Source organism: Anopheles funestus, chromosome 2RL (genome assembly GCF_943734845.2).
Source record: "Anopheles funestus chromosome 2RL, idAnoFuneDA-416_04, whole genome shotgun sequence".
Lineage (NCBI taxonomy): Eukaryota > Metazoa > Arthropoda > Insecta > Diptera > Culicidae > Anopheles > Anopheles funestus.
In genome coordinates, this window is record NC_064598.1 from 43283285 (window position 1) to 43296487 (window position 13203).

The 13203-nt window shown below is 43.4% G+C and overlaps 2 protein-coding genes across 2 annotated transcripts; both read right to left on the bottom strand.

Annotated features, from left to right (window-relative positions):
- Positions 1-53: 53 nt before the first annotated feature.
- LOC125760578 (coiled-coil domain-containing protein 124) lies at positions 54-1115 on the bottom strand. Its single transcript, XM_049420838.1, has 2 exons — positions 732-1115; positions 54-670 (listed from the first exon to the last, which is right to left on the bottom strand). The coding sequence occupies exons 1-2, from the start codon at positions 885-887 to the stop codon at positions 182-184; spliced, it is 645 nt and encodes a 214-aa protein (XP_049276795.1). The 5' UTR covers positions 888-1115; the 3' UTR covers positions 54-181.
- Positions 1116-1389: 274 nt separating this feature from the next.
- LOC125760554 (xaa-Pro aminopeptidase 1) lies at positions 1390-10451 on the bottom strand. Its single transcript, XM_049420795.1, has 7 exons — positions 9819-10451; positions 4528-4625; positions 3382-4443; positions 2591-3035; positions 2449-2517; positions 2204-2376; positions 1390-2133 (listed from the first exon to the last, which is right to left on the bottom strand). The coding sequence occupies exons 1-7, from the start codon at positions 9865-9867 to the stop codon at positions 1903-1905; spliced, it is 2127 nt and encodes a 708-aa protein (XP_049276752.1). The 5' UTR covers positions 9868-10451; the 3' UTR covers positions 1390-1902.
- Positions 10452-13203: the final 2752 nt, after the last annotated feature.

The window sequence follows — 13203 nt, forward strand, 5'->3', positions numbered from 1 at the left end:
ATATTGCATCACGTGTCATCATCGATGAATTGAAAATGACCAACACGAAAAAATTTCGTTTGCAATGGATTGGATTGCTCTAACTTAAGACAAGGACAAACCTGCATTTCATCAGCATTTTAAACGCTCGCACAGAACGTTTCATCACGCGCCGTCCTGGCCGGCATAGGGTTGTGCAGAATCAGACTCGAATTTGGTTCATCGGATTTTCCGGGGCCTTTTGCCAGTTCTTAAAAATCATCTGCTTTAGCTGCGATAATTTCAGTGACGGGTGCTCCTGTTTTAGACGTTTCAGTTCCTCCTCTTCGTACGCTTTGTAGGCTGCCTTCATACGCTTTTCCGGATGGCGATCGGCGGCTGACGCATCTCCCATGCTGAGCACCGCAATGGCTTGATCGATCGTTTGTGCTACTTCCGTGTCCGCCATCACACGGTTCAGATTCTCTTCTAGCGGAATTTCCTTCGGGACAGGTTTCGGTTTGACCGCGGCCGCGGTCGATGCTTCCACTGCACGATTGCGCTTCTCTATTTCAGACTCAATTTGAGATCGTGTTACCTTTGCGGCCGGTACCTTTGCCGTCGTCTTGATGGAGTTCATTTCTTCTTCAAGTAGAGCTTTGGTTTCCGCCTTCTTGCGTGCCGCTTCCGCTTTTCGTCGTTCGTCCTCCTCCTGCGGGAAAGAAAATATTATTAAAAAAGTGTACACTACCATAATGCATTTGATTGCATACCTTTTGTTTCTTTTTCTTCGCCAACTGCTTGTCGTCGTCTACCCAAAGTGCATCCTCCGCCGCTTTGGCTGCCTTATCGTTGGCAACCTTTTTGGCCTCCGCTTTACGTTCCCGTGCCTCGACGGCTTTTGAGTTGATTCCCATCTTTTTCGGCATTTTGGAACGCTATCCGAAAATGAATTTCTAACCCGGCTATTTGTTGCTCGCAGTAAATTTTCTCCTTCTGCTGTGTTACTTACACCACATTCAATATTTTAGCTGCATGTAATTCACTCTATCCTGCACCCTTGGCAAAGGTTAATTAATTGTCACTCATAGTAAAACATGAGTTTATTGATTCTTCTGCAAAATGCTTCCAATGCTTCCAAAAAAGCTGAATTTTACTGTGTTCAATTATTTACCGTACAATCTCGCTGGCAATATTTTGGTAAACAAAAGCCATACCGATTTTGACAGCAAGGTTGACCAGTAGGTTTATAATACATTATTGAATACTGTATGGATTCAACATGGCACAGGGTGTCTCAATATAATACGAGCATGTGGTATTTAAATTTAGAAAGCGATAATTCGTTACAATTCTATTTGATTTCATGTAAGTAAGTAATTTAAGATCATTAAAGTGTTTTATTCTACCATTTAAGTAAAACACAGACAGTTGTTTGTGTAGACTAGTTTATTGTTGTATTACGTCGTTAAACATACAATTCTTAGTGCTTAGTTCGTTCGCAATGGATGAAACAGAATAAATAAAATATCACTCTTTTTCGTCAGAAGCTTCAACCTTCCTTCAACCGTTCACCGTTTGCCATGATCAACAACGATGAGGTGTAAATAATTTGCTTACATTTGTTTAAACACTTTCGTAACCATTTGTCGCATTACATCGTGTGGCGTAAGTGCGAATGTGAGCTGTGTGCTTATGAATTCGGCAGCTAATTGTTTGTACGGAGTGGGAATCAATTCGAGGCAGTAACAAAAAATCTTTAACAGATCAATCACACACAAGCCGATACCGAGCAGAAACTGATCTTGGTAGCGATGGATTAGAATGGGTTCAATTTTGATCTTGCTACGTTACAATAGGAGTTGTAAGTACAGCTGATGGACACCGAACATTGAATGGCACCTTTTTTTTGCGGAATTGAGAGACTTTCTATGCCGCACAGTATCAGTAGAGAACGAATCGTCCGAGTAGAAATACGATCGTTAAAGCACCTGTGATCGGCACATGATCATGATGCAATTTCGCAACTCCATTATACTCCGCTTCGGTGACATACTCCGGTACATGGCGTGTTTTGTTCATCATCCAGTAAAACGCGTCCATTTTATGCTTTCGCTTAAGTTCGCTTCCAACGTGCTGGCGAATGCGTGAGTTGTAGTCGTTTAACCATTTTTTCTGCAGAGAATTAAGTAGAAAATCGAACAATATTACATAATTCCAAGTCAATGATCACAGTCACACTAACCTCTGGTACACTGAGTAATGTACGATCGATAAGTTTCCACTCGAACGGTACCAGTGTCACGTCCTGGAAAGCGAGAAATTTGTGTCCCGTTGGATGCATCTTTCCAGTATCCACTACTTCTAGCACGTTCTCCAATCGTATACCAAAAGCTCCATTTTTATAGTATCCCGGTTCTGTAAAATAATTTACCCACCCAATTCGCTTGAAATCATTCTTACTTTTTACTGCTTTACATTACTACTTACCATTAGAAAAGAAGTATCCCTCTTTGAAGGTGAACCTTTGCTTCGCCGTATATGAAATACTGATCGGAGCTAAAATAGGAGAGTAAAATTCGTGATAAAATTCCAGATCATTCCATAGGAACCTTACGCGATCGTTACTTACACTCACGAACAGCCGAGTACGACCCGATACCATGACCGGTCCCGTGCGGATAGTCGTTCATCGATCCCCAGACCGGTCCACGAGCTAGTGCGTCCAGTTCGGCAGGTTTTAGATTCTCCGGGAACGTCAGCATAGACAATCGAATCATACCGATCAGCACATTCGTATACGCACGGATTTGATCCGTTGTTGGTTCACCGAGATGTAGCGTCCGGGATACCTCCGTCGTACCATCCTCGTACTGGCCACCGGAATCGATCAGTACCATTCCCTCGGAAAGCTCAACGTTGGTACGGTTGGAAGGTGTATAGTTGGGTCGGCTGGAGTGCACTCCGTAGGCGACACTTGTTGGGAATGCGACCCCTTCCGAGTTGTTTTGTGTCTTTCGGGCTTGGTCGATTTCACGCGCCAGTGACAACTCGGTGATGTGATCACCGGCAATAAACTAAGGTAAAATGGAAATGTGGAAAAAGTTATCACGATAAGTCGAATTGCACATAACATTATTTGAGAAACTACTGACACACCTGAACATTCCTTAAAGAGAGTTCAATTCAAATAAATTATTAAGGCATCTACAGAATTCTCTAAAACCTTCTCAAATTTGGAATAGAATGTGAGAATTTGATCCAGATTTCGCAAAAATTCAACTTCTTTAACCTTGTTGTTCTGGGATATTTGGGAATCACCAGAAAATAGCTTAGGCCACCCCAAAATACTTTTGAAAGCAGTGTTAATCTAACTCTTAAACTCTTTCTTATTAGTCTGAAATTAAACCCTTTCTTACTTACCCTTTCCTCCAACCGACTGAACACCTCGCATATGGCCACTCCATCTCGTATGTGTGCCTGTCGCATTCCCTGCCGTTCGACCTGGTTCTTTTGCGCCCGAAGGAATATGATAGGAGATGGTCGCTCGAACACGATGTTTCGTGGCAGCGTCGCGTGTATGGCTTCCGATGCACCGGTATCGAAGACCACAGCTGACGGTACCAACAATCGGTGCCAGTGCTGTGCCAGGGTGCGCAGATCACGCCACACATCACCGTAATCCCGCAGCTGCACACAGTTCTCGTTGTGGCAGGAGTGTGCCTTCAGGTGGTTCTTTAGTCCGAGCGTTTCGCGGCTTGTGTTGGTGTACAGTACCAGTTCGCGGTGCGTGACCAACAGGTACGCCTTGAATACGGGCACGTGTGGGATATCGCTACCGCGCAAGTTCAACAAGTAAGCCACCTCTGTCAGTGAGGTAACGATCATACCGTCACACCGGAGCGCAGTCAGATTGGCACGCAGTCTAGCCACCTTACTGTCCCAGCGTTCACCAGCGAAGCGCACCGGATGCACTTTAATAGCGCCGGAACGTGGTGCAGGTCGTCGCGTACCCCACACCATATCGACCAGATTACGGTTAATGTGCACGAGCCGGATATAGTCCGCAGTTAGGTCCGTTTCGAGCGCTTTCCACATCGGATGCGGTACTAGTTGTGGATCGGCACCAACACGTGCTTCCGGGGATAGCTCCGAGAGTATATATTCTGCGACGGATGGACGCTCGCCGGTACGAAACAATCTCCAGGCGCAGTTTAACTCTTGGTCCGCTTGCTCGATAAAACGATCATCAGTCCAGAAGGCGGCCGATCGCATTAGAACCACTGCCTCACCGACCGTACCACTAAACCCGGTCAGAAAGCGTACACGTTGGTCCGATTCCATCAGATACTGTGACTGATGCTCGTCATACATCGGTACGAGATACGCGTCCAGTTCGGCACTCTGCGTTGACGTTCTGGTGCGCATCTCCGTACGTAACGCTTGCAGACGTTTCATCAGCACATTGTCTACACCTTCATAGATCTGAGAAAGAAAGGACCACCACGTGGGGTATGAGTTTGATGATCGCTAGACGTGATTGATTCAGCACCGGCTGAGATGACTCACCTGTGTACGATCACGGCTCTGCTGGCATTTGGATCGTCGTATTCCTTGAAATTCATTGGCAATCGTTTGACCAACCGCTGCCAAGAGGATGCCCAGCGCTACAGAATGGTAAACAGAACGTACAAAGGATGAGGTTTACTTCAACTGCTGACGAGTCCGGTCACTACGGACGTCGATCGATCGGAGCCGAGAATTATGCAACTATCGTTTGCCAACTACAAACACCAAAACCCTTTCCGAATGGCGCTTGTTCTAGCTCTAACGAACGATTTTGTTTGGTTTATAATTGTAGCGGTTAGCGGAAGGAAAGTGGAAAACCCCGCAACGGACATGTTGGGGAACGAGGGGTCTCTTCTTCTTCACTTCCTAGTGCCCAGGAATAAAACAAAACCCGGGAAAACGGAATGGAGTCGTGTGGAGAAGTCATTTGATGAGTTTGGGGGAAAATTTGTATGGGATCGCGCGAAAGGCATTTAGGCGATGGTGGAAAATGGCGGTTATTGCACCATCACCACGAAGGCCGGGTGTGAACCGAATGGTTTGATGGATTTGATTGAGCAGTCGGTATCGAATAACATGACCGGTGCGGCCATAGAAGAACGCCTTTCTTTATCGATATCTGGGAGTGTTCCATGTATGTAGCGGTGGTGGTACATGCTTATAAGGAAGACGCAAAAACAACCGCACGAAATTGCACTACAGGAAGACGAAGATTTACGCAAAGATGACGCGGTGGCAGGAATGGTTTATGTTTCTTGCGGTCGCCTAGTTTCTAATGGTCGCCCAAGCTTGCGCATGCTTCACGTGCACTTTTGCGCTACTTTTCGTACGTCCATGGATGGGTGGATGGATGGATGGATGGATTAGGGGAACTTGGATTGTAAACTAATTTCGTTATTAACGACCTAATGATAGCTTACGAGCTGCACGCGTTTAGCACATTCGTCTTGTTTGTGATGGGGTTCCGAAAGAAAGGTGCTGACTGTAGCGTCCGTATGAAGAACATGCCTTCGCCTACAGATGATTTGTGTTGTGTTGTGGATTCGTTTTGTTCTTTGGATTCGTGACGTGAGGAGGCAAATAAATTTCTCCACGCCTTGTTTCGTAACGAACAATACGGGTTCCAAGGCGAGTGCGTTGTTTTTGCGTTGTCTATGATGATCGTTTTGGGTACAACTTGGTTGTAAACATAACACGTGATTTAAGTAAGTGGAAATAGTCTCAAAAATGTATATCTTACTATAGGGTTTAGAAGTCTATACACCCAAGTCATTAAGAGATCGTTTTGAATGAGTAATGCCTTTAGACAAAGGCCATTTTGCTAAACGCCACTCTATGGAATTTCTTTGCAAATCCCACCACAAATGCCTTTTAATTGATGTTGCGGGATCAAAACCAACGTCTGGAGCTTAAACAGTTAAACAGTAACGATACTAACACCGCACGAGCATGTGCGTTGCATTAAAAATGATTCACTCCACCAGTCAATAGTCGGGCCGCATATTTGCTGCAACCTTCGGCTGAGTTACATTGCTCATGCCGTAGAAACAATTTAATCTATTCGCAAGAGGGGGAAAAAAAACTACACTTGTTGCCATAATGCAACACACACTGTGCCACGCTTGGTAATTGGTTTAAGATGTAATTCATCAAAAAGATTCCTCCGCTCGTAATGCAATATTAATCAATTTCCCGTCTGGGAACGAGGCGGATTTTTTTTTGCAGGGCCATCGGTGATCGTTATTGGAGCAAATCCTTGCCATCTGCATTCAAACTCCGGTCGATCGGTCCGCATTGACCCTGTGCGGAACGGAAGTACGGAAGGTCGGAAAAGTACGTCACCACCTACGGCTCGCCAGTGACCGGAACACTGGCTGTACCGAATCGACGACGGGATGAAAGATTTGACATTTAATTGAATTTGCGCCCTTTAATAGCTACGGCACCGTTGATGATGTGCACTCTCTGCCTCTGTGTGTCTGTGTGCTATTTTATTTCTAACGGACGCGAAATGGGTTTTTTTGTTTGTTGTTGCGTTACAAATGGTCCCCGAAACTATCGGAAGACAGACGCGTCATTTTCATCTGTGGCGTCTTTCGCTCCTAAGAACCATCGGGAATCAACCGTCCAAATACACCGACGTACGGACGCTGGCATGGCGCCAGTGATTCTACCCGCTATAAAGAGCATCCGCGCGCGCCACGAGTGGGTGGAAAAACAGTGGCTGTGTGACAGAGTAAGTGAGGTGGGATAAAAAGAAGAAAAAAACTTCTCACACAGACAACAAAAAAAGGGAAAGAAAACACTCGTTCCCAAAATGCGAATGAAAAACGGAACTCGCTACTTTTTTTTTGCTTTCCAATTTTCCATCTGCCATTTATCTCATTCACTCTATCTCTTTCCATTACTCACGCGGATAAGCGAACCGAGCTCCTGGTTCTTATCACACACACACACACACACACACTCTTCCGACCTCACACGCAGGACAGAATGCACATGTTGGATGTTCGTAACATTTTGTTTGTTGTCGGAACCGCACGGCGGGACAGCCAAACTGTCGTTTTGCCATGGTTTGTGATGTTTGTCTGTATGCTTTTTGCCTTAATTTATTGATCTTGGAACATAGCAGCAGCCAAGCGAAATGGAAGAACTTTTGGTATGTTTGGTTGTTGTAGTGTGGACATTTCAAGTTACAGCTTCTTGTGTTACCGACTTGGAGATGTCCAAGGAAATGCTCTTGTTACTAAGGGCTTATGCAATGATTATGTGTCCTTCACAATCATTCACCTCCCATCAAGGACGAATGCAATAAACTGAGAATGGTCGTTACGTTTGATGGCTGCCGTAACGCCCAATGTGTGCCTAAATGTGTGGGCACTGATTCTAGTTCTACTAACTCGGCTCGTCTATCTGTTGCGGAACATTGATCACTTCCGTTTCTTTGCGGAACGATCGATTGGCCGGATGATCGGGTTGCGTGTCCGTGAAGATTTCATGCTGATTGCGTGGTTTTAGAAAAGTGTTGCGGAGGCTGTTGATGCCCGTCTGTTTGTCTCCATTCTTGGCCAGTTCTGGGTCGTAAGTAGGTAGCCCTTCAATATCTCTAGCAAATTCTAGCGAATTCTCCCGCTTGTCTGGAGGTGTTGTTACCCCATTGGGTTATTAGGTTTGTTTTGAGGCCACACACCAGTACCAGTAAGGAATTCAAGTTCAAGATCTAACGAACACTTGCTGTGAAGGGGTGGGTTTTGCGGTACGCTGCTACTGTTTACATCGGCTTCAAGTGTTACATCAACTTAGCGCTTCCAAGTGGAGAAGTAAACAAGCACCAAAGTGGTACTGGAATTCGTTGCGTGAATCGCGATATTTTTAACGTTCAATTGCTATAAAACATTCAGCCGATGGGATGATCCCGCACTTTGTATGCGTGCGATTCTTTAGCGCTTAAGTATCAGTAATGTATACTAAAGCGAGACTGAGTTTGGCGTTTTCATGAGACGTTGGAAACCAACATGCTACCCGATTTGGTATCGTAAAATTAAAGAATAAAAAAAACCCTCCGCAAAGTTGCTTTTGGATTTATAGCGATTATGATCGCAAACGTGGTACAAATATATTAGTAGCGAACGAACGACACAAAAAAAAACGCTGAGTTCAATTAGCGATCGATGATGAACAAAGCTTTAGATATCCAACGCTCCATATCCAACAGGCGTATGGTTAAACATTGTTAAACCCTGTACGGCCGTTGTTCTCAAGACACCTACGCCAACCGTAACACACCACCATTTGGAATGATCTGTTTAATCTCGCTGCTAAGTATCGGTGCTCTCCGTAGCATTGCCGCTGGCCTACGCCTATTCCACGGCGCAACTGTCAATCGTTTCCGCGGGCCGGATATGGAAACGTGCTCCAAGCTGTTGTCGTGTACGCGTGCTTCACAGTTTTTGGGAAGGTTTTTTTGGAACGCCGAAAACATGCGTTCCAACGAACATCACGCTTAAGTATGCTCGATCGCTGCCGATCGATCGATCGTTTCACTTTGTTTCCATTAGAATGCTTTTTGTTCTGATTTGAATAAAGTAAATAAATAATCGTAGCTTCATGGAACTTATTTTGGGCGGATGAGTTATGTTGAAGTTATTTGGTCTAGACAAGGTAGACATGGTAACATGAGGCAACATGGTAGTGTTATAGTTAGTTAGCAAATTTTGTCAATAAAAAAGCTTTTTTGTTAAACAACATTTAAATAAGGTCAGCAAGACTTGGAAGCGTAAACACTTTTGCCTCGTAAAGGAATTTCCTCAACCAATAAACTTGTTTTGTAAACATGTAACCCTGAACAAGTGTAACAATGTCGTTAAAAAGAGTACAAAAATGTAGATAAAATGTAAAGAAAATCGTACATGTGTTGCTAAAAACACGACACGATCTCAAACATTTATTTTCTTACTTCCGATCGTATTCGATTCCGTCAATAGCAGCCTTGAAGATAATGTTGGAATTTCTAAATTTATCTTCCATACAGTGTGGTGAAGATGTTCTGGCTACATGATTCATGTACTAGGAGTAGATCCGTATTTTTTTTTTCAACTTCTAGTCTTCGAGCCGCACTTGAACCCTTCCACGGACGCGAAAAGGGCATATGGCCGTCATAAAGTAACGCGTCTGGAGTCCGCTTGGTCACTTGGCCCGGAGCGGAAATCAGCGCCACAAATGGATTCATCAAGCAATCTCAGTAAAGGGTAGAAAAAAAAACGAACACTCCCGAGGTTTTTTTTTTCTTCCCCCAATTCCTTCTGGCACTCAGATTTTGAATTAAAAGCAATAAAAAATATACACACATATAGCTGTGGTGCGGAACACACATAAGGTGAATGAAAACACATTAAACGCAAATGTAAATGTGATCCCCAAAAATAGCTCCTAATCGTGTGACTGTTCTGGATCGGTACTGGAAAATTTATGAGCTTCACCATACACACCTCAAAGCGAAACCTGATGGAGGCGCGCAACTTATCGCGCTTCATCGACGGCGTGATTCGATCGAAGTTTTGTGATCGATGGTAGTATATACGGTAGCAACAACCGGGGCTATTTGGTGGTATGTGTGGAATGTGATCTTAATCTCACGCTCAAAATGTGAAGCTGTTTTGCACACACACACACACATCATGTGCAGCAGGAAATGGCGTCCAAAATATTTAGTTTGCAAAAATTACAGAGGAGCGATTTAATTAGACAAGGGTCACGGTTGCACACAACGATTGATGTATCCGATAGCTTACCTAGGAATGATCCTAATCCCGCCTGCAAGCCAACTTTTCGTCGTTGCATTTTTGCAATCGACCGCGAACACGATGGGAGTGATGAATGGTATTTCGGAACAATTTTTCTTTTACACTAAATTTTGACACTTTATTCAGTCCACAAAATTACACAGACGCGCACATTCAGTCCATTAATTTTCTACGGGAAACCGCTCTAACACATGACATCGTAAATTGTGCCACTAATTCCTATGGTGTTGCACCTATGGCGCTCACGATCGTACAAGCGCAAGTGTGCGAATGAGTAGGCGCAGCAAATGCAACGGCACGAAAACAACGCACAATGTCAATGTCAGCTGCAATCTTCGCACGTTTCACTATCTCGTCACGATCATGATCGACGGTACCGCGGTGGGGCGATCGAGGGGGAAAGTTTTTTTTATTTCACTCTCCAACTTGCAAATGCTTACGAGCGAGTTGACCGAGCAATGTACGGGATACGGAACACGGATCGTCCGTACCGGTTGAGTTCTGGGTGTAGACTGAATTGCGCCAAAGTTCCCGATCCAAATTGATGCCGCGCGTTCGCACTGTTTGCGTTCGGTTTGCGTCCGATGTTCCGAGCGGCTAAACGCTGAATAAACGCATTACTGTTTGTGCGATTGCTGACGTTGGACGGTTTCGTGGGTGTGCGGTTTATTCGGGGGGGTTTGGGTGGAGTGATGGGGGCGGATAAAAGATGAGGACGTGAAGGGCGTATGTGTGTTGCAAGCAGTTGGGGGATGCGGTATTACATTCGAAGGTGGTGAAGAGCCATGAGCTTGGGATGTGGTTCGGATCGATTGTGTAACATCGGCGGCTAGATACAGTGGAGTGCATACAAATTGCGCTAGTAAGAAAATCAACCAGCAGTGCACACTTTTACAAGAAAAATATTATCGTTTTTGGTAAGTTATTAAATTTTCCATTTTTCATTTTTTAATTTTTTTATATTATATTTTTTTTATTTTTCAATTTTTTTATACATCTTAATTTTTTGTGTTTACTTTCAAAAGTTAATATTGTTTTAAGAGTTTTTATTATAATATATTTTTAATGACAGTAAGAAAAATAAATTAGACAATATTGAATCACAAAAATATATATTTAAACAAAAACTTATCCTTCAAAATATAGCTTTATGGAATGTTTTTAAGGTTTTTTATCTAAATTTTATTGCAAATGCAATATTTAAATTATTTTATTTTTTTATTTATTTTTTTTGACTATCGCATAAATACCAGGTTTTGTAAATATTTCTAGGAAACCAAACCAATCATAAAATGCCTTCTTATTGGCGAATATTTAAAATCTACTGTTCAAATAATGTTAATTTTGATTAAAACACTACAAACCATTTTTTAAAATATAGCTTTATGGAATGTTTTTAAGGTTTTTTATCTAAATTTTATTGCAAATGCAATATTTAAATTATTTTATTTTTTTATTTATTTTTTTTGATTATCGCATAAATACCAGGTTTTGTAAATATTTCTAGGAAACCAAACCAATCATAAAATGCCTTCTTATTGGCGAATATTTAAAATCTACTGTTCAAATAATGTTAATTTTGATTAAAACACTACAAACCATTTTTTACATTAAAAAATCATAACATGTCCACAAATAATAATTTGCTCCACAACGAAGGCGAACTACTCTTCCATAAACATACAATTTATACAGGAATATCATTTGGTACAAATTTTTATTGCATACTCTAAATTCCGGAATGAATTTACAACAGTGTTTTACAGCATGTTTTGCGTGACACGGTTTTGAAGACGACTGTAGCTACATACAAAAAAAATCAGAACGAGGCGAGGGAGTCAGCAGCTCGCCGTCATCGTTGTACTTTGCTGACTGTTGACCTGTTCGCTCCCACCAGCTTGATGCCAGCACCGATGGAATTGGGTGGGGGTCTGGCAATGACGTCACGAATCATCCAAGCGACGCCATTTAGCCGGGACCAGCCGCGGGGGGCTAGTGCGGCGTTGGCTAGAACGCGGAAGTCAACGCCGAAACGAATGGTACGAAGATGCGTTCTACGGACGTTCGGGTTTTCCGTTGAAGAAAAGCGAAAACGGCCAGATGTGATGTGAGCGAAATGGGTTCAGTACGGTCGTGAAAAACTATACGCCTTACCAAACGGATCGGCGGCAAACCGGCCGCCGGAGGGAGAGAGCCATCATCGTGGGTGACCACGATCGTGTGGCAGTTGAGTTGGTTTAGGGTGCCGGCTGGATGAAAATGTTATTTTTGCGCCACCAAACGTCATCCATCAAACGATGAACTGGGCCTCCTTGTTACTCCCGGCCATGCCCTGTGCGGGGGTGTGCGAAAATGCGTTCTGGTGCTATTACCACCGATTAGATGGTGGGATAGTCTTGTTTCCAACGTTGACGGGGAAGGGCCAAGGTCATCGAGTAGAAAGGCGGTTGACGGAAAACGGAAAACCGAAACGAGACCCCTATCCCGTGTATTGGCCGGCTCGTGTTAGCCAACACGTCTGCAAGACGTTGATGTGGCAACAGGATAGAAATGTGAGTAAAAATGGAAAACACGACATAACTGCTGACAGCATGACAGGATAGCAAAAGAGGAGTAAAAAAGAAAACACTGGGACGACTGTTTAAGAGTGAATTATCTTTTTAAACTTTCCTTTAAATACCTTCACATCCCGTTAGCGGAATGGATGACAAGCTATGGCTATGGCTAATTGTCGTGAAAATGATCCAAGGCGTGTTTGAAATAGACAATGTTTAACTATTAATAACAGATGTCTCCATACACTCGTAAATTATGATTGTGGTAGAATGGTTCATTAGCGAAATAGAAATACAATATCGTTTCGTTACTTTCTTACAAATTAATCTCGTGTTAGGCATTTTATCGGTGACCTATTTCTTTAACATTTTCCTCCGACTTTTCCATTGAAGGATGAGTCAGCATGGAACATATTTTATTTTATACCTTCCTTTATTGCTTTTCCACACTAAACACCCATCAATTGACACCATGCCACACAAACGCAATGAGCCGCGCAAGGACAAACAGTTGCGGGGTGGATCCGGTTGATAACATTTAGCGCGACGGTCATAAACACTTGTACCAGCTGGAACACATGCGGAAAAGCTGCCGTGCAAAGCGCAACTCGCTGGCGCCAATGAAGCTGGTACTGGTGGAGTGCACTTAGAATCCTTTTTATTATGTTCCATTCTTATCAATGGAAGGAGCGCTGGGAGGGTGCGAAAATTCTTTGATGAAGTCTTCTGTGCCATCGATGATGGTGATAGTTTTGATGGTGTTATGAGGCAAAGCATACAGTGCGTAGCATAACTTTGCGTACAGTTTTCTTCTATGG